Here is a 23325-nt window from a genome sequence, read left to right as displayed (position 1 = left end):
GGTAATTGTCCCGCACAGTCTCTGAGAAACAGGAAGTGAGAAAGCAGAATAAACAGTCTGATGCAGGGAGCAGCAGGCACAGGCAAGACCACCACGATATACTGCTTTCATTCTCTCAACTAAACTGAGAGACAGAGTGAACAGCTGATCAGTGCTGAATCAGGAGAGTCAGTGTAAATTAGGGCTATTCAAGACAAGATGAGAAGCAACTTTTCAATATTGAAAAGTATAAAAACATAACATAATTATGACATGAACTCAGTATTCAATTAGTGGAAGCAGCACATACAGTTGGCCTTTATTTATATTATTGATTAAATCATAAATAATCAACTGGGTCTTCATAGATGCATGTTTGGACTGCAATTGATTCTTCAATCTTGCAACATTGTTTCCACCTATTAGTACAACATTGTGTTGACATGAAGCATCCACTACAGCAACTACAAGAGATCAGCAGTTAATACAGGCATGCCAGCACTGGGGCTTTCAAGAAGTGCCACTGATCTGACATTGCCAGTACTGGGGCTATTTATTATTTTTCCAGTGTGGATTATTTTTGTAATATTTCTGTTCTCATTAAAAAGGATTATTTTTTGGGAGACAACAGTCTGGACATTATACATCTCTTGCACTGCACCATTCATCCTGTCACACACTGCTTAAGATATTGATCAATAGTACTGTACTTTAATCAAAACATAAGGGAGTAGTTCTGTCTGCATTTTTGTTACTTAAAGCAATTCAATATTTAAGTCAAGTGTTGCTAAAGAAGGCTGTATGACCTACATGGGAATAATTACATGCAGTATATATTGAACAGCTACAGTATGGCCAAAATGTTTATACCTCTCCAGCATTATGGCTAATAGATATATTCTTGATGGTGAGGTATTGTAATTGAAGGTATTGTTATCCTGTTAAATATACTGTAAGCATATACGGTGCTTACGATCTCCCCAAGATGCAACAGGATTAATGGTAATCAGTCTCACCTCACCTGCTTTGATAATGTTCACCCGTTCTCCCTCACAGATCTCCCCAATGGTAATCAGTCTCACCTCACCTGCTTTGATAATGTTCACCCGTTCTCCCTCACAGATCTCCCCAATGGTAATCAGTCTCACCTCACCTGCTAACAATGGTAACACCGTGTAACAATTATTTTTTTATTTTTTTTGGTTCCTGGGTAATAAGTGTTATTTCCTAATTGCTTATGCCTCAAAAGTATAGAAAATGGCTACTATTCCCCACAAACTTTGCTTTTGTGACCAGGACAGTGATATTTTGAAATTTACCTATTTCCAATGAGAAAACGGGTGAATTTGTGTCTTTTCGTTCACATAAAGTCAGAAAAAAACAACATATGAATCCAAATTAACATGTATTTATACTAAAGTAATACAAAAATGACTACAAAAGATTTAGAAGTGAGTAGTTTTTCGAGATTTACGATTATACTGTAAATCACTTTCACGAATCAGCCCCCAAATGTAGTCTTCCATCATGTTCTCGTTATACTGTCCTTGGTAGCGGCGTTCAAAGTCCAGTATATCCTGGTGGAAGCGCTCGCCTTGCTCCTCCGAGTACACTCCCATGTTCTCCTTGAATTTATCAAGATGAGCATCAAGGATATGGACTTTGAGGGACATCCTACAGCCCATTGTGCCGTAGTTCTTCACCAGAGTCTCAACCAGCTCCACATAGTTTTCGGCCTTGTGATTGCCCAGGAAGCCCCGAACCACTGTGACAAAGCTGCTCCAAGCCGCTTTCTCCTTACTAGTGAGCTTCTTGGGGAATTCATTGCACTCCAAGATCTTCTTTATCTGTGGTCCGACGAAGACACCGGCTTTGACCTTTGCCACAGACAGCTTAGGGAAGAAGTCTTGAAGGTACTTGAAGGCTGCCGACTCCTTATCTAGAGCTCTGACAGGCTAAATACAGGGACAGTATTTTTTTACTGTCGCAAACTTTCTCCATTTGGACAATATGGCTCTGACTGTGGTTCAGTGGAGCCCCAGAGCCTTAGAAATGGCTTTGTAACCCTTTCCAGACTGATAGGCATCAACAACTTTTTTTCTGGAGGACTGCATGAGGCGGGTATGTGACTGTACGAGGCGGGTATGTGACTGCACAAGGTGGGCATGTGACTGCACAAGGCGGGTATGTGACTGCACGAGGCGGGTATGTGACTGCACGAGGCGGGTATGTGATTGCACGAGGTGGGTATGTGACTGCACGAGGAGGGCATGTGACTGCACGAGGTGGGCATGTGACTGCACAAGGCGGGCATGTGACTGCACAAGGAGGATATGTGACTGCACGAGGCGGGCATGTGACTGCACGAGGTGGGCATGTGACTGCACAAGGCGGGCATGTGACTGCACGAGGAGGGCATGTGACTGCACGAGGAGGGCATGTGACTGCACGAGGAGGGCATGTGACTGCACGAGGTGGGCATGTGACTGCACAAGGCGGGTATGTGACTGCACGAGGCGGGTATGTGACTGCACGAGGCGGGTATGTGATTGCACGAGGTGGGTATGTGACTGCACGAGGAGGGCATGTGACTGCACGAGGTGGGCATGTGACTGCACAAGGCGGGCATGTGACTGCACAAGGAGGATATGTGACTGCACGAGGCGGGCATGTGACTGCACGAGGTGGGCATGTGACTGCACAAGGCGGGCATGTGACTGCACGAGGAGGGCATGTGACTGCACGAGGAGGGCATGTGACTGCACGAGGAGGGCATGTGACTGCACGAGGAGGGCATGTGACTGCACGAGGTGGGCATGTGACTGCACGAGGAGGGCATGTGACTGCACGAGGTGGGCATGTGACTGCACAAGGCGGGCATGTGACTGCACGAGGAGGGCATGTGACTGCACAAGGCAGGTATGTGACTGCACGAGGTGGGCATGTGACTGCACGAGGTGGGCATGTGACTGCACAAGGCGGGCATGTGACTGCACGAGGAGGGCATGTGACTGCACAAGGCGGGTATGTGACTGCACGAGGCGGGCATTACCACACAGTAAAGCACGCTCCTGAGGGCTCAAATGCTTAATTATACAATCCTGGCATGCTGGCCTCGATGAGTCTCAGCGAGATGGAGTGTATTTCCTAAAGCCTCCACATTACAGTTTGGAACATTCACTCCATCACAATACCTCTTAACCTAATGACAATTATTCTTTTTCTGAAGTGTTCAACACCATCTCTATTTTCTAGTAAAGGTGTAATGGTAGAGCATGGTGAGGTCTGATAAGGCTCGTCTCGAATAGCATTCCATTTAACTGCCTCCTCTTTGCAGTTAGCAAACTGTTAGTCTGTACCACGTTACATAAACAAAAGGTCAACAAACACGACACAACTCCACTAAAACCCAGTGTGGCTCCGTACAGGTGCTGTTTACAAGCTCACTGTTAGGCTAGTTTTTCCTGCAAATGTTTTTAGCTCCTAGTTCCCCTGTGAAACGTATACTCTAAAATGGCAAGCAAGTGTACATACATCAAGTTTTAATCTTGTTGTCAGAAAAATAGCTCAGCTACTGGTTAGAAAATGTCCTTAGTATCAGACATTGAGCTAAAACAATTCTTTAAGCATAATATAGTAGTTACCCTGCTATTAATTAAAGCTCTTAAAAGATATTTGTGTAAGTATTAGTACATCAGCTATGTTGTTAGTGATTCAGGCACTTGTTTGTTTGTTTTCTACAAATCATCTCTTGATGATACTTTTGTTACCAAGTATATGTTTCATATACTGCCCATGTATTGAACATTGTTGGTTTACACAAACGAAAGATAAGTCTTATCAGTGGGGGCTGTGGCAGACATGGAGGAGAAATAGTAGGTTTTAAGTATTTATTTAAACACAAACAAAACAATAAACAAACAGCACGGCTAACACACTCACACAATCTCTCTCTGCACAACACTTCAACACACAGTGCACCTTCCTCCCTTATATTTGTGACGTGACTTAATTAATTTCCCCCTCTCCCTCCCGTGTGCACATTCCAAATGTGAACAATGAACACATACCCATTCACACTGAACACTTCAAGCACACACACACACACACACACACACACACATGCACACACTCTGTTACAGGGCCCCTTAAATAAGTACCGCCCCTCAACCCCACCCCCACCCTGGCATGAAAAGCTAGCTGCACCACTGAAGGCATCAACATTCTATCAAGGACATGAAGAGGGTTCTAAATTAAGGAAAAGTCTGTTGATAATAAATGATCTGCCAGGTAGAATCAACCCTTGATATATTGATTTAATATAAAAGGTAAATATTTGCTCTTCTTTTTAAAAATACAGTTCTGGTACAGTATAAACAGAATATTGAACAAACTACTATGTATGTATGACACATTTGGAAATGTTGATAGTACCATGTATTACTTGTTCTATAAAGCATATTAAAAGCATATTTTAAGCATTAATTATGTGCTTATGAACAATTCTAAGCACCAAAGCCTTCTGGAAGATACCCAGAAACTCAAGGAGGCTAAGAACGTTCCCTTTCAACATAACAGTGGTCTAGTTCAGCTTGCAGATTGTTACACTGGAATTTACACAAGGAAGCCAAAACCCAGGATAGAGTGGCTCAGTGAATGTGGTTTGGAATGTGTGCAGGAACATCATTGAGTCCCCAGAGACTCCATAAAATGACAGGGAGGCGGCAGTAAAGTCCAGATACACTCCTATTCGACGGCGGTAGGGAGTAATTATTTCAATTTTCTTGTTATTATGCCGGGCAGTATAAATGGAATCAGAGCAGTACAAACTACAGGAGATGTCATTGCGTCCAAGGACACAGGCATACTGCCCCACTTTCCTGTTGATTCCTTTATATGTGACTCCTATAAAAGCATCTCCCCCACTCCACTCAACCTCCCAGTAGCAGCGAGTTCCAGACAAACTCTCTCTGCAAAGCACCTGGGTCCACCTGTCAAATCTCTCTGGGTGATCAGGATATCGCTGGGCTTGTGTACTTCGGGTCACCTTTCTGTTCCCGTCAGACAGATGGAGTTTTCTATGCGCTGTGTTGGGGTCCAGTGTCAGTTGACGGGAATCTGATTAAAGAGAAGAGGACAGTTAGAGAAAAGACAGTTGGAAAAGCCAACTATATAAATGGGTACCAAAATGAATTTGCCTTGCAGCAAACCTGGAAAAATCAACTATTTGAATTTCTTTTTTTAAAGTAAATATTATTTGAAAAAATATAACTATGTCAGAAAGAAAATATTATTTGAAGAAATTTTAATGTATTTTGTGGAAAGTAAATGTAGAATAGCATTCAACAAATTCTTCTCAATTGTTTTAAGGGCCTATTTTGAAGTTATTGAAATGAACATATTTATTTAGCATTCTGCATGTCAGAATGCCACCATGAGTTAATTACTGTTTGTGCAATTATAAATTTGAAAATAGTTTAAAAATAAAATACTTAAATGTATTTAAAATGATTTTACTCATAGCACCAGCATTCATGATAAATATTTAAATATCCTAAGCAACATACGAAGAATCTGACCCTTCCTCACCAACTACTTCATGGAACTCCTCGTCCAGGCCCTGGTACTCTCCCACCTAGACTACTGCAACTCCTCCCTGCGTCCGCCACCTGTCCGCTCCAGCTCATCCAGATCTCTGCTGCTCGCCTGGTGTTCTCTCTGCCTCGCTTCTCCCACGCTACTCCACTGGCTCCCGATCATTGCTCGTATCCAGTTCAAGACTCTTGTACTCGCCTTACGATGTCTTGAACAGACTGCACCCAGCTACCTCCAGACCCTCATCTCTCCCTACACCCCCACCCAACCTCTCCACTCCGCCTGCACTAGAAGACTGGCTGTACCTTATCTAGGCTCCCCTGCCTCCAGAGCCTGCTCCTGCTCCTTCTCCACCCTCGCCCCGCAGTGGTGGAACGACCTTCCTATGGATGTCAGGACTGCCCAGTCCCTGACCACCTTCCGGAGCCTCCTCAAGACACACCTCTTCAGACAACAGCTGTAAAAACTCAACTCTTCCCTTCTGGACAATATAGCACTCTGCCTTTAATGCACTTTAACTTGCACTTATCTGCTCCCTATTTTACTGTATTTAATCCTGCACTTAACCCAGTCTGTAGTACTTTGTATTTCACTTGCACTCGTATCTAACCCTGATGTAACTATCAACACTGTTATCTGCTCTTGAACTGCCCCGATATCAAATCGTACTGTGTTTTGTATTTGCTCTTATTAGGACTGAAGTCATTGTATTTTGTATCTTGCTCTTAATTGTACTGTAATTCTTGATGTGTATATTTTTTTGTATATAACTGTAAGCTGCCCTGGGTAAGGGCGTCTGCTAAGAAATAAATAAATAAATAAATAATAATATAAAGGCAACAGAGAGACAAGACAGCCAATCAGTGCAGAGAAACCACACAGAAATTCTCATTGGAGCTCGAAGTTTTTCTGTGCACAAGCGTTTTAAATAATAGTGTCATATGTGATTTGCTTTTTGTGAGTGCCCTGGCTGGCACGCTATTTATAATGGTTAACAGTATTTAAGTACTGTTTTTTTTAACAGTAAGAGTTTTTTTTTCTTGCCATGTCATGTGACCATTGTAAACCTCAGCACCAGTAAGATTCAGGAGGTTCCAGTGCCTATGCCAAAACATATTTAAATATTTTCAAATAATTTACTTTTTTAAATATTACAACTATTTGACATAGTTCCTATTTTTAAATAAAATATCAAATGTACACACAGTTACTAATAAATAATAATTGCAGTCTTCAAACTCCACCCTTCTCTGTTCTCTGCTGTTAACTCAAAATGAAGTGACACATCATTCAATCAAACAGACTTACATTTTAAAAACTCAGCTCTGGTCCTTGGCTCTGGATCCTGTAGACTGTAAACTGCAACTTCATTCACTGGGCAATGAAAAGAGAGAAAAATAAACGTAGTGACTGAATCTGCAACAAAACTGCAATGTTTATATAGCCAGGAATGTGCAAGAGGTGTTTATTAATAATTTAAAAGCACTGGATTAAAGAATGTAGAAACCCTGAGGCTTGTTAAACAATGAATGCCTTCCTGCCTTTTAACAGGGGTGGTCAAGTCCAATCCTGGAGATCCACACTCCTGCAAGTTTGCACTTACCTCGAAATCCTCAATTGTTAAAGGTTCAGGGGAAAACCACCACAGCCTATTGATCAAGTAATTAGTTGAATTAAGAAACAGAGCACAGATAAATAAAATAAAAGAACCTCCTGTGGCTCTTGAAGACCAGCCAATCAGGAATACTCACAGTTAAGCACAGTGAATGCCAACCTCTGTACCAATTACCAAACCTCTCTGAACGAGCAGAGTAATCAAACAAAATAATCCAGTTTATAAAAAAGGGAATAACTTTCTGCTTAGCTATATAAAATATATTTGTATATATAATATATACATTGATAAAAAACAGAATGTTTGGATGCTGTACGCTGATTGGCTGTTGAGGGGCTTTCAACAGTGCATTAAATAGTTTAATGCACGGCGGAACTTATTTTTGTCTAATTGTAGTTGTAGTACAATTAATTATTTTTTTATCCCGGTTGGGATAAACTAGTATTGTATTTGATGTTGGAAATGTTGAAAACCTCCTGTTTGACCTTGTCTCATGGACTATTTTTTCTCCAAAGCGGAAGAATATATAATAAAATTGTTTGTTTTTTTTTTAAATAAAAACATATCATTTTTTCTATGTTTTATGGTGTCTGTTTTATAAGTTGGGATAACACACTCCAGGCTTGTGGGCTGTGTTGCATTAACATATGTCTTTGTTGATATGTTTGTTGATAGCAGTGTGGAGTGGTGGTTAGAGCTGTGGACTCTTGACCAGAGGGTTATGGGTTCAATCCCAGGTAGGGGACACTGCTGTTGTACCCTTGATCAAGGTACTTTACCTAGATTGCTCCAGTTAAACTCCAACTGTATAAATGGGTATTTGTATGTAAAAAATAATGTGATATCTTGTAACAATAGTAAGTCGCCCTGGATAAGGGCGTCAGGTAAGAAATAAATAATAATAATACTTCGCTTCATGCCTCCAGCCCACCCACAGCCGTATGTTAATGCAGTACACTCCACGCCTTGTCGTGTGTTATCCCTTACATATAAATAGGTTTCACACCAACCTGTTTTAGTCATTTTGCTTAATTCCCCCTTGCAGAAGTTCTCAATATGTTCCTTAAGTTCAGCCACAACTTTCCTCATCGTCCCAGAAGAGATGTTTGGATTGACAGTAACGCTGGGTAAATCTCCAGTTACAGGAGGGGCACAGAGAGCCTGGAAATTCTACAACATGAAAGTGGAGAAAATTAGTTTTCAGTGAAACAGAATGGGGTCCAAAACTTTTCTGGGGAACACCAATGGTCTATTCAATTGGAAAAGACTGTCTGAAACCACACTCCTAATTAATTTCAAACTTTCTTCACAGCAGTGAGTTTACCTGTAGAAAATGGATGTGATCCTCTGTTTCTGAAAGCTGTTTCAGCTCAGCGTTTCTCCTCCTCAGCGCATCAATCTCCTGCTCCAGTCTCTTTATGAGTCCTTCAGCCTGATTCACTGAAGCCTTCTCATTAGCTTCTATCAGCACAAGAACCTCAGCGCGGACTCTCTTAATGGATCGGATTAGCGCAGTAAATATCATCTTACTTTCCTTTATTTCTGTCTGTGCTGTGCTCTGAGTGAAACAGTGAAGTAGACAAAACATCATATTATTTAGAATGTATATGCAAAATACATAAATACACAGTGGCTTCCTGTCAGTTTCGAACTGATGCTAACATTTTACTTTTAACTTATAAAACCCTTAATGGATTAGCACCCATTTACCCAAGGGTAAATTCAAATAGTATGGGAGGAAGGGACTTTTCCTATGAGGCTCCTACATTATGGAATTCTCTGCCTTCTTTTATCAGAGAAGCTAGAAGTCTTGCTGTTTTTAAGTGAAGATTGAAAACATATTTATATTCAAAAGGCTTTTTTTATTATAGCCTTTCTATTATTAATATTCATTAGCACTGTTTTATTATGTTGTGTGTATGATGTTGTTTTATTATTTTTTAATATCACATTTTTTCAACGCATGATTGGAGACTTATATAAAATATCCTTTTTATTATTTTAGTTCTGCTATATCTATAATGAATGTTTTCCTATGCTGTGTGTGTCGTGTTTTTGATGGTTTTTGTGAAGCACTGTGATGGAGTCGTTGTTGTTATCTTTTTATTATTTTAGTTCTGCTATATCTATAATGAATGTTTTCCTATGCTGTGTGTATCGTGTTTTTGATGGTTTTTGTGAAGCACTGTGATGGAGTCGTTGTTGTTATCTTTTTATTATTTTAGTTCTGCTATATCTATAATGAATGTTTTCCTATGCTGTGTGTATCGTGTTTTTGATGGTTTTTGTGAAGCACTGTGATGGAGTCGTTCTTGTTATCTTTTTATTATTTTAGTTCTGCTATATCTATAATGAATGTTTTCCTGTGCTGTGTGTATCGTGTTTTTGATGGTTTTTGTGAAGCACTGTGATGGAGTCGTTGTTGTTATCTTTTTATTATTTTAGTTCTGCTATATCTATAATGAATGTTTTCCTATGCTGTGTGTATCGTGTTTTTGATGGTTTTTGTGAAGCACTGTGATGGAGTCGTTGTTGTTATCTTTTTATTATTTTAGTTCTGCTATATCTATAATGAATGTTTTCCTATGCTGTGTGTATCGTGTTTTTGATGGTTTTTGTGAAGCACTGTGATGGAGTCGTTGTTGTTATCTTTTTATTATTTTAGTTCTGCTATATCTATAATGAATGTTTTCCTATGCTGTGTGTATCGTGTTTTTGATGGTTTTTGTGAAGCACTGTGATGGAGTCGTTGTTGTTATCTTTTTATTATTTTAGTTCTGCTATATCTATAATGAATGTTTTCCTATGCTGTGTGTATCGTGTTTTTGATGGTTTTTGTGAAGCACTGTGATGGAGTCGTTGTTGTTATCTTTTTATTATTTTAGTTCTGCTATATCTATAATGAATGTTTTCCTATGCTGTGTGTATCGTGTTTTTGATGGTTTTTGTGAAACACTGTGATGGAGTCGTTGTTGTTATCTTTTTATTATTTTAGTTCTGCTATATCTATAATGAATGTTTTCCTATGCTGTGTGTATCGTGTTTTTGATGGTTTTTGTGAAGCACTGTGATGGAGTCGTTGTTGTTATCTTTTTATTATTTTAGTTCTGCTATATCTATAATGAATGTTTTCCTGTGCTGTGTGTATCGTGTTTTTGATGGTTTTTGTGAAGCACTGTGATGGAGTCGTTGTTGTTATCTTTTTATTATTTTAGTTCTGCTATATCTATAATGAATGTTTTCCTATGCTGTGTGTATCGTGTTTTTGATGGTTTTTGTGAAGCACTGTGATGGAGTCGTTGTTGTTATCTTTTTATTATTTTAGTTCTGCTATATCTATAATGAATGTTTTCCAATGCTGTGTGTATCGTGTTTTTGATGGTTTTTGTGAAGCACTGTGATGGAGTCGTTCTTGTTATCTTTTTATTATTTTAGTTCTGCTATATCTATAATGAATGTTTTCCTATGCTGTGTGTATCGTGTTTTTGATGGTTTTTGTGAAGCACTGTGATGGAGTCGTTGTTGTTATCTTTTTATTATTTTAGTTCTGCTATATCTATAATGAATGTTTTCCTATGCTGTGTGTATCGTGTTTTTGATGGTTTTTGTGAAGCACTGTGATGGAGTCGTTCTTGTTATCTTTTTATTATTTTAGTTCTGCTATATCTATAATGAATGTTTTCCTATGCTGTGTGTATCGTGTTTTTGATGGTTTTTGTAAAGCACTGTGATGGAGTCGTTGTTGTTATCTTTTTATTATTTTAGTTCTGCTATATCTATAATGAATGTTTTCCTATGCTGTGTGTATCGTGTTTTTGATGGTTTTTGTGAAGCACTGTGATGGAGTCGTTGTTGTTATCTTTTTATTATTTTAGTTCTGCTATATCTATAATGAATGTTTTCCTATGCTGTGTGTATCGTGTTTTTGATGGTTTTTGTGAAGCACTGTGATGGAGTCGTTGTTGTTATCTTTTTATTATTTTAGTTCTGCTATATCTATAATGAATGTTTTCCTATGCTGTGTGTATCGTGTTTTTGATGGTTTTTGTGAAGCACTGTGATGGAGTCGTTGTTGTTATCTTTTTATTATTTTAGTTCTGCTATATCTATAATGAATGTTTTCCTATGCTGTGTGTATCGTGTTTTTGATGGTTTTTGTAAAGCACTGTGATGGAGTCGTTGTTGTTATCTTTTTATTATTTTAGTTCTGCTATATCTATAATTAATGTTTTCCTATGCTGTGTGTATCGTGTTTTTGATGGTTTTTGTGAAGCACTGTGATGGAGTCGTTGTTGTTATCTTTTTATTATTTTAGTTCTGCTATATCTATAATGAATGTTTTCCTATGCTGTGTGTATCGTGTTTTTGATGGTTTTTGTGAAGCACTGTGATGGAGTCGTTGTTGTTATCTTTTTATTATTTTAGTTCTGCTATATCTATAATGAATGTTTTCCAATGCTGTGTGTATCGTGTTTTTGATGGTTTTTGTGAAGCACTGTGATGGAGTCGTTGTTGTTATCTTTTTATTATTTTAGTTCTGCTATATCTATAATGAATGTTTTCCTATGCTGTGTGTATCGTGTTTTTGATGGTTTTTGTGAAGCACTGTGATGGAGTCGTTGTTATCCCAGCTGAAGCAGGTAGGCAGGCAGGTGAGGCTCGTAATGGAGGCGCGGAGACACAGAGTTGCGGTGAACACACACGCACTGGCGCAGTATTTATTATCAAACAAAAGACACACTCGGGGCCCGTTACCAACAATGGGAAATGTACCGAGAAAAAAACGTACCTCTCCAAAACGAAATTAAAATGTGCAGCTCCTCACAGAGGCCTTGCAGCAGCCCTGATCACACTGATCAGCTGGTTGGTATACGCGCTCCGCCGAGACACACCTACCAGCTTAATTAACAGCTGATCTCGGACAGAGCGAGCACATACAAGTGCTAATCCTGTCTGATGGTTGGGGGTTCAAATCCCCTATATAAATGGGTACCAGAATTTGTATTATAAATGAATGTGATATCTTGTAACACTTGTGTCTGCTGAGACTCTAGTCCACAGTGCCACAGGATCTTCTGGATTTTACCCTAATTGATTAAATGATTGTTGTAATTGGTCTGAATTTCCATTTGTTCCAGGTATTTAGCAATTGATGATTAAGAGATGCCTACAAAACATACTGCAGGATTGAGGCCCTCCAGGACCAGGGTTGTCTACCTCTGTGCCAAGAAATCAAATAAATCTGTATTTAGGTCCACATTGGCAACTTCAACTACAAATCTGTTAGGTTTAAATGTTTAAACGAATAAATGATAACGTTTTAATAAATGTTTAGTATTATATTTAATCAGTTTATACTTGAGAAAAACACAGTGAAAAGGAAAGAACTTACTTTTTGATTGCATCACTGTTAGGTTCATATGATTAAAAAAGTCTTGCGATGTGTCAATACCACTGATTTTGGATACCGAAACGATACAAAGAACCTCTTTTTAGTTTTGAAATAAGCATTTCTGAATGAATGGGCAGTTTTTGGTAACTATTAAAAAAGTTTTTGTTCTTCATATTGATTTTTGTTCTTGAGTTTCACTGAAGTGTAGCCTACTCTTCATATCATTCGTATTGGATAACTGTATCTCGTTGAGTACAGAAACATAAGCAACGTATTCTTAACACTGTATGGAAAGCTGAGTGTGTCTGTGCCTCTTAGTCTTATAGTTGAAATGCTGTGTGTGTCTGTGCCTCTTAGTCTTATAGTTGAAATGCTGAGTGTGTCTGTGCCTCTTAGTCTTATAGTTGAAATGTTGTGTGTGTCTGTGCCTCTTAGTCTTATAGTTGAAATGCTGAGTGTGTCTGTTCCTCTTAGTCTTATAGTTGAAATGCTGTGTGTGTCTGTGCCTCTTAGTCTTATAGTTGAAATGCTGTGTGTGTCTGTGCCTCTTAGTCTTATAGTTGAAATGTTGTGTGTGTCTGTGCCTCTTAGTCTTATAGTTGAAATGCTGTGTGTGTCTGTGCCTCTTAGTCTTATAGTTGAAATGCTGAGTGTGTCTGTGCCTCTTAGTCTTATAGTTGAAATGTTGTGTGTGTCTGTGCCTCTTAGTCTTATAGTTGAAATGCTGAGTGTGTCTGTTCCTCTTAGTCTTATAGTTGAAATGCTGTGTGTGTCTGTGCCTCTTAGTCTTATAGTTGAAATGCTGTGTGTGTCTGTGCCTCTTAGTCTTATAGTTGAAATGTTGTGTGTGTCTGTGCCTCTTAGTCTTATAGTTGAAATGCTGTGTGTGTCTGTGTCACTTAGTCTTATAGTTGAAATGCTGTGTGTGTCTGTGCCACTTAGTCTTATAGTTGAAATGCTGTGTGTGTCTGTGCCTCTTAGTCTTATAGTTGAAATGCTGTGTGTCTGTGCCTCTTAGTCTTATAGTTGAAATGCTGAGTGTGTCTGTTCCTCTTAGTCTTATAGTTGAAATGCTGTGTGTGTCTGTGTCACTTAGTCTTATAGTTGAAATGCTGTGTGTGTCTGTGCCACTTAGTTTTATAGTTGAAATGCTGTGTGTGTGTCTGTGCCTCTTAGTCTTATAGTTGAAATGCTGTGTGTGTCCGTGTCACTTAGTCTTATAGTTGAAATGCTGTGTGTGTCTGTGCCTCTTAGTCTTATAGTTGAAATGCTGTGTGTCTGTGCCCCTTAGTCTTATAGTTGAAATGCTGAGTGTGTCTGTTCCTCTTAGTCTTATAGTTGAAATGCTGTGTGTGTCTGTGTCACTTAGTCTTATAGTTGAAATGCTGTGTGTGTCTGTGCCACTTAGTTTTATAGTTGAAATGCTGTGTGTGTGTCTGTGCCTCTTAGTCTTATAGTTGAAATGCTGTGTGTGTCCGTGTCACTTAGTCTTATAGTTGAAATGCTGTGTGTGTCTGTGCCTCTTAGTCATATAGTTGAAATGCTGAGTGTGTCTGTGCCTCTTAGTCTTATAGTTGAAATGCTGTGTGTGTCTGTGCCTCTTAGTCTTATAGTTGAAATGCTGTGTGTGTCTGTGCCTCTTAGTCTTATAGTTGAAATGCTGTGTGTGTCTGTGCCACTTAGTCTTATAGTTGAAATGCTGAGTGTGTCTGTGCCTCTTAGTCTTATAGTTGAAATGCTGTGTGTGTCTGTGCCACTTAGTCTTATAGTTAAAATGTTTAAATTATTAAAATAAAAAGTCTAAATGGTATTGGTTAGCCCTGTGCTCCATACTCACTTTCAGTAAGTGCACAGCCTGTTTCAGCTCCCCCAATTCTTTCAGTCTCTCCAAGATTCTCTGTTGTAGTTCTGCCTGCGTCTCTCTCAGCTGCTTCTGTGTTCAAAAACAGTGACATTTTTGATGTGACATTGGGTGAGATCAAAACTCTAACTTTTTGTAAGCTGAACCATTTGAAAAGTCAAATTAAGCAAATTATTAGTTCAATTAAGGTTTCAATGAAGTACCCGAGAGCTCGGTTGGAACAAAAGCCACTAGGACAGTGGGTCTCCAGGACCAGGTTTGAGAACCCCCACCAGGACAGTGGGTCTCCAGGACCAGGGTTGAGAACCCCCACCAGGACAGTGGGTCTCCAGGACCAGGGTTGAGAACCCCCACCAAGACAGTGGGTCTACAGGACCAGGGTTGAGAACCCCCACCAGGACAGTGGGTCTCCAGGACCAGGGTTGAGAACCCCTGCTCTAGTGCATTCGATCCCTTTCAATTCGAAGACGACCACCAAAAACATTATGTATGGGATATCCCTGCCCATTGGGTAGGTATTACAGAGCTCTTTATATCAGAGCTGCCAATAGGCCCCTTCCTGGGAAGACACACTCAGTCCCGCCCACCGAGGGATTAAAACCGTCATCCTGAGGAAGCTATTTCTCTTTTTGCTTCTCAAGATGGTTTGGTAAGACCTCTGTGTTTAACTGAGCGTTGTTTGTAAAAAGAGCTGGCTGAGTCGACTGCAGTTCCCCTGCATTCGTGCTGAAAGCCGGCTTGTCACTTTCCCAGAATCAGTGACTCCTAACTGAAGTTTCTTTTTCTGTCTTCAGCAGCCTGCTCGCTTGTCTTGCAGGCTGCCTCCTTTGTTACTGTCTGTCGTGTGTGAGCGACTACCTGTGCAGTACTATAAGAAGCGTGTGTGTGTGTTTTTTCTTTCTAAAAATTACACTCTTGGGAGAATACAGTTCCTCCAGGCCTCGCCGCATCCCCGCTGTCGAGTGATTCCACCAGCCGCCGACTGGGCAGCTGGATTAGGCCTTGTTTGTTTGGCTGCCGCTGCACGTCCCCGCCGGCTGCATAGGCACACCTACCTCGGTGAGTTAGGCCTTTCATAACAAATAATAGTGTGTTCTCCCCCAACTGTTTTTCGCTGTGTTTGCTGTTTGCTTTTCAGCTCGCCCGCCATGGCTTCGGCCCTTGTGTCTCCCTGGTGCATACTACGCACTGACCAGGTGTGTGACTACGTGGTTAGGGTAGACATCGTTGCATAGCTGCCCCCCAGTGCTTCGGTACCTCGGTGCGCACGGTGCTCGGTGCACAAAGTGCCTATATATCCCTCGGCTCTCTGGTATGCATGGGTGCTTGTTGCAACTGGTGCACACTGTGAACCCGGTGTACACAATGTTCGGTGCACGTAGTGCTCACGCTACATGGTGCAATCAGTGCCTGATATGCATGGTGCTCAGTACAACCGTAGACGCTGAGTCTCCCATGGCCGAGCCATCAGCTGAGTATTCTCACCGCATACCTGGATGGCGTGCTCATGGAGACCCCGCTCCCACAGCTGGTGGCCATGGAGCTCTGCCTCATATCTAGTATGCTGCTCCAAATATCCGGCCTTCAAGGGCAAGCCCTAGGCTGACCAAATGTATACCCAGGGGATATCGGCGCGTCTAATAACACAGCCTTATCCGCATCAGGTACCCGAGCTTGTGCCAGACATTGCTGTCTGCAAGCTACCACCCCAGCATCAACAGCCCCAGAAGAAGCCCTGAGGGCCTGCGGCCTCAGAACCCCTTTACTGTACAACAGCTGCAATATTGGCTCGCTTGCACCTCAGACTCCTGGGTGCTCGCTACCTTACACAACGGTTACGCGTTGCAGTTCCGTTTGGGACCTCCCCCCTTCCGAGGAGCCTCGCACACTTTCATTTCGGACCCTCATCAGGCCTCGGTACTTAAAGAGGAAGTGGCCGCCTTGCTCTGCAAGCGAGCCATCCGTCTCATACTGACCAGCTCTTTGTCTGTTACGGTATCCGGACCCTAGGACAGCCCCTCTCAAAGCAGCGACTGTTGCATTGGATTGCTGACACAGTCGCTGAGGCTTATGACACTGCAGGCTTACCCCCACCTGGGAGAGTAGCCGTGCACTCTACTAGAGGGTTGGCTATATCTTGGGCTCTCTTCAGAGGGGCCTCGTTGTCTGATATATGTACGGTGGCTAGCTGGACTACGCCGCATACCTTTTCCAGGTCCTCGGTGGGCGGGACCGAGAGCGTCATCCCAGGAAGGGGCCTATCGGCAGCTCTGATATAAAGAGATCAGTAATACCTACCCAATAGGCAGGCATATCCCACACATAATGTTGTTGGTGGTTTCAGGGAACCAGGGTTACAGTAAGTAACCTAACGTTTTCATCCTTTTTAACCTGATGATGACACACCAGTAAAAGTTTAAAAAAAAGCGACCTACTTTAACTTTGACCATATCGGTTAATTGAGACAAGTCTGTTTTGTTTTAATGATTATTTAAATTACTCCCAGTCATGGGTACTGGATTGCCAACAAGTTTTAAAATAATCTGGTAAGAATAACTGCCAAATGTAATCTACTCAACGGCAAACTGCTGCCAGCAACAAAACAATACAAAAGGAAACTGGCTGCACAATAACTGTCCAGAAGAAGGAACTTCTTCAAACTACAAGTACAGAATAGTGGCTGCTTTGAATGTGCTGCATATTTTCTTTTTGTCAAGCAACTAACTGAAGCAGCTTTCACTTGAATGTTCAGAATATTATATTAAATATGCTGTTTGGAAATACGTGGTTGGCTTGCAAGGGATTTGTTTTTTTTACAGATAAAGATTTAACTATAATATCTTAAAGTTCAACTGAAATATGATTTATGATTTTATACAGAGAAAATATTAGAAATATAAATACTACTAATTATTGTTCCACAAACTTTAAAATAAAATCCTGAAATACATTTTAATCCATAATAGTTTAGGCAGAGAAAGTAAAAGACACTGTAAAAAGATGTGCTTAATCTCCCTGGGAATCCTTCCAGGATATATAGATTATATTTAAAAATCTCTTGCCTGTTTCGCTGTTCTTTCTGTGTCAGCTGAGACTGTGTCGTGGCTCTTGTGTTTTTTATCAGCACACAACCAGCAAATGCACATCTGATCAGTTCTGCAGAACCCATCCAACATCTTCTGGTGTTCAGCACAAAGCTTTTGATCCAGATTTCCAGTTGCATCGACCAGTTTGTGCCTCTTAAATGCAGCAGCTTCATAGTGTGGCTTGACATGTGTTTCACAGTAAGAAGCCAGGCACGTCAAACAGGATTTTACAGCTTTGAACTTTCTCCCAGTGCAGAAATCACACTGTACATCTCCAAGTCTAGCATAATTCTGAGCAGGAGGAGGCTTGAGTCCTGTCTTCTTTAATTTCTCCACAACTTCAGCCAGCATGGTGTTTCTGCGCAGAACTGGCCTTGGCGTAAAGGTCTCTCTGCACTCAGGGCAGCTGTAGATTCCTATATGATCAGTCTGATCCCAGCAGTTCTTAATACACCCCATACAGTAACTGTGTCCACATGGAATAGCGACTGGGTTCTTCAATATATCCAGGCACACTGGACAGCTAAAGTGGTCCTCTCCAACTAGAATATTTGCTTCTGCCATTTCTGATTCCATGAGAGAGACGATTTTACAACAGAAGAAGCTGAACTGTGCCCTCTGGTTTCCTGGAGCGGTGTGTGGCTCTGAGAGGCGGGGTTTGAAAAGCAGGCTGAGCTGACACAGTGTGAAAGGCGCAGAGAGGAGAGAGTGGGGGATGGGACTGGAGTTTGAGAATGGCTCTGTACAAAGAGAAACAGATCATATGTCACAGTTCTTATCCATTTCTCTACAGGTTTATAAGAAGGATAGAACTTCAAACATTGGATTTGTTGTGTCTATACCCTTTCTGGGAAAATAATGCAGAACATGTTGTATTAGTATTTCATTAAATGTAAACACCTCAGAATCAAACAGCAGTACAGTACGTACTGACTGCAGCCCAGTATATTAATTCCATTTCACTTATCAATATATCAGTATATCAATATATCGTAAATATGTTTTAACTTTGTTGACTTGCTTTTTCTAATTTTTCTTGCATAAAAAGCAGCACCCCATTTAAATTCGTACTGCGGATGGTAATTGCTTCTCATCAGCTTGTCTCCAACTCATTTTATGATTCTTCCTCTCCTTTCTCAAATGAAAATACACATCATCAGTGATGTAACCTGAGGTCATCGGGTGTTTCTGGTCTTTCAACATCATACACCCTCACCCAGGCGACCCAACCGGGGTTGATCAAGGCCCGACTTGTGTCCAAGTAGCATTTCTACTTCACCCACGGGTCATTCCTCTTGATCCACAGCCACCTAGAGGCTCTTTCAGCTGCCTCTATGGCAATCTTAATGGCCTTCCTCCTGTTGGCCCCTGTGATGCCAGTAGGCTATAGGCCCTGTAGAGGGATTGTCCAGCGAACCCTCTGCAGCCCACTTCAATGGGCTCACACCTTGCTCTCCACCCCTGACTGCGGCACTGCTCCACCAGGTCCTCGTACTTTGCCCTCTTTCTTTCATTGGCCGCCTCAATGCGATCCTCCCAAGGGGCTGTGCGCTCAAGTAAAATTACTTGCGTGGAGGTTTCAGAAAGCAGCACAATGTCTGGCTAGTGTCGTCACTGTGATGGTGTCTGGGAACTTAAGCTGCTTTCCCAGGTCAACTTTCAGCTCCCAGTCTTGAGCTGTTGCGAGAAGACCTGTGGAAGTTCTAGCAGCTGGTGTTGGCTTTTCCCCAGCTCTGACAAAAGCGATGGCCTGCTTCGCTGGTCGGAAGAGCTTACAGTGGCAAATTCCACTGCAGATGGCATCTGCTATGGCTCTGAGCACCTGGTCGTGGTGCCAGCGATAGCGACCTTCGCCTAGGGCTTTTTGAGCAGCAGCTGAGGATGTGCTCAAGGGTTCCTCTCTTCAGGCACAGAAGGCATGATGGTGAATCGACCTTGCCCCAGCAGAACAGGTTGGATGGGCTTGGTATAACATCATAGACTGCCTGGATCATGAACTTGATGCAATGGGGCTCGGCCTTCCAAAGCCCAGACCATGTGACCTTTCGCTCCACCGCTTGCTCCCATCTTGTCCAGGCTCCTTGTTGCCGCATTCCAACCATCCTGCTTGCTCGCTCCTCCTCGACTGTTGCTCGCACCTCCTCCTGCACTAGCTTCTGCCTGTCTTTCCCTTGGGCCTTGTCGTAGCGTGGTGTTATAATGCTACCAAGGCCAGCTCTTCCGGGAGTCACCGTGCACACCAGCATGCTGTGCTGTAGCCGTGACTCAGCCTGCTCCACTGCATCCTGAGCCCTCCACTTTCTCCCTGTCCTCACCTCTATACCGGCTTGGGAGACTTTTGGGTCGCTTGACTCCTTGTATTGCAGCACCTCCCTTGTACGGGTCAACATACAAACCCACTGCATTGAAAGCATCCATGCCCAACAAAGGACTGCTACAACTGAACACCTTGTCTGCTAAAATAAAAACCGCTTCAGCAATATTTAATTTGCGCTGTATTATTGCGCAATTCGTGTGTATATGGTATAACAGTATGATATTAATGCTTTGTTTTTAATTGTTTTGTATATTTGTGATGTGTATTGTGCAGTACGAAATAAAATGAACAGTAGCCTAATCCTAACGGAAATTGCCACATAGAGTCCCCTCACAGGTTGCAATTCGTGTTTCATAAAACTTTCGCAGGGCTGTGACGTCGCAGATTTTCACTAGAAACCTGACAGCAGTCGCAGGTAGCAATTTCCATCGCAGATCCTGTTTTATGACATACCGTGGCGCTACTAGCTAGCTGTGGAAATGTACACTTTATTGATCGGATTTCTCAGGTAAAACATTCTGATGACAATATGAACTTGTCTCTGTATTTTATAACCACCCCCCCACACACCACCACACACCACACACCACACACCACACACCACACACCACACACCACACACCACCACACACCAACACACACCACACACCACACACCACACACCACACACCACCACACACCACACACCACACACCACCACACACCAACACACACCACACACCACACACCACACACCACACACCACCACACACCACACACCACACATCACCACACACCACACACCACACACCACACACCACCACACACCACACACCACACACCACCACACACCAACACACACCACACACCACACACCACACACCAATACACACCACACACCACACACCACCACACACCACACACCACCACACACCACATACCACACACCACACATCACACACCACCACACACCACACACCACACATCACCACACACCACACACCACACACCACACACCACACACCACCACACACCACACACCAACACACACCACACACCACACACCACACACCAATACACACCACACACCACACACCACACACCACCACACACCACACACCACCACACACCACCACACACCACATACCACACACCACACACCACCACACATCACACACCACCACACACCACCACACACCACACACCACACATCACCACACACCACACACCACACACCACCACACACCACACACCACCACACACCACACACCACACACCACCACACACCAACACACACCACACACCACACACCACACACCACACACCAACACACCAATACACACCACACACCACACACCACACACCACCACACACCACATACCACACACCACCACACACCAACACACACCACACACCAACACACCAATACACACCACACACCACACACCACACACCACCACACACCACACACCACACACCACACACCACCACACATCACATACCACACACCACCACACACCACACACCACCACACACCACCACACACTACACACCACACACCACCACACACCACACACCACCACACATGACCACACACCACCACACACCACACACCACCACACACCACACAGCACCACACACCACACACCACTACACACCACACACCACACACCACACACCACCACACACCACACACCACCACACACACCACACACCACACACCACCACACACACCACACACCACACACCACACACCAACACACACCACACACCACACACCACCACACACCACTACACACCACCACACACCACATACCACACACCACACACCACCACACACCACACACCACCACACACCACACACCACACAGCACCACACACCACACACCACTACACACCACACACCACACACCACCACACACCACACACCACCACACACCACACACCACCACACACACCACACACCACACACCACCACACACCACCACACACCACACACCACCGCACACCACACACCACCGCACACCACACACCACCACACACCACACACCACACACCACACACCACCACACACCACACACCACACACCACCATACACCACACACCACACACCACCACACACCACAAACCACCACACACCACACACCACCACACACCACACATCACCACACACCACACACCACACACCACCACACACCACCACACACCACACACCACCACACACCACACACCACACACCACACACCACACACCAACACACCAATACACACCACACACCACACACCACCACACACCACATACCACACACCACCACACACCAACACACACCACACACCAACACACCAATACACACCACACACCACACACCACACACCACACACCACCACACACCACACACCACACACCACACACCACCACACATCACATACCACACACCACCACACACCACACACCACCACACACCACCACACACTACACACCACACACCACCACACACCACACACCACCACACATGACCACACACCACCACACACCACACACCACACACTACCACACACCACACAGCACCACACACCACACACCACTACACACCACACACCACACACCACCACACACCACACACCACCACACACACCACACACCACACACCACACACCACACACCAACACACACCACACACCACACACCACCACACACCACCACACACCACACACCACACAGCACCACACACCACTACACACCACACACCACACACCACCACACACCACACACCACCACACACCACACACCACCACACACACCACACACCACCACACACCACCACACACTACACACCACACACCACCACACACCACAAACCACCACATACCACACACCACCACACACCACACACCACAAACCACCACACACCACCACACACCACACACCACACACCACACACTACACACCACCACACACCACCACACACCACACCACAACACACCACACGCCACACAACACCACACACCACACACCACCACACACCACACACCACACACTACACACCACCACACACCACCACACACCACACCACAACACACCACACGCCACACAACACCACACACCACACACCACCACACACCACACACCACACACCACCACACACCACACACCACCACACACCACACACCACACACCACACACCACACCACAGACCACCACACACCACACACTACACACCACACACCACTACACACCACACACCACCACACACCACACACGACACACCACACACAGTATACTTTGTTTTTTACAAAGGTTTTAAATAATTACAAAACAAAAATTATGTATTTAATGATGTGTGACCCAAAGTTAAGTGGGTGAAAAATAACAGTAACTGAGGCAAGGTCAAGTTGTAAAAACAAACACGGTTTATTTATTAAATACAATCATATACCAAAGTACCGATTTATTCAGTATGATAATAGCATTATTGGGAAGATTGCATTGCTAAACTGGTGG

At 43.1% G+C, this 23325-nt stretch overlaps 1 protein-coding gene across 1 annotated transcript; it reads right to left on the bottom strand.

The window, feature by feature from the left end:
* Positions 1-4275: 4275 nt before the first annotated feature.
* On the bottom strand, positions 4276-18171 carry LOC117401185 (tripartite motif-containing protein 16-like). Its single transcript, XM_034916269.2, has 6 exons — positions 17505-18171; positions 14419-14514; positions 8514-8747; positions 8200-8359; positions 6883-6948; positions 4276-5097 (listed from the first exon to the last, which is right to left on the bottom strand). Exons 1-6 carry the CDS (start codon positions 18102-18104, stop codon positions 4562-4564), a joined length of 1692 nt encoding a protein of 563 aa, XP_034772160.2. The 5' UTR covers positions 18105-18171; the 3' UTR covers positions 4276-4561.
* Positions 18172-23325: the final 5154 nt, after the last annotated feature.

Source organism: Acipenser ruthenus, chromosome 40, assembly GCF_902713425.1.
Source record: "Acipenser ruthenus chromosome 40, fAciRut3.2 maternal haplotype, whole genome shotgun sequence".
NCBI lineage: Eukaryota > Metazoa > Chordata > Actinopteri > Acipenseriformes > Acipenseridae > Acipenser > Acipenser ruthenus.
Note: the sequence above shows the minus strand (reverse complement) of the source record. Positions and strands in the feature narration are given on the sequence as shown.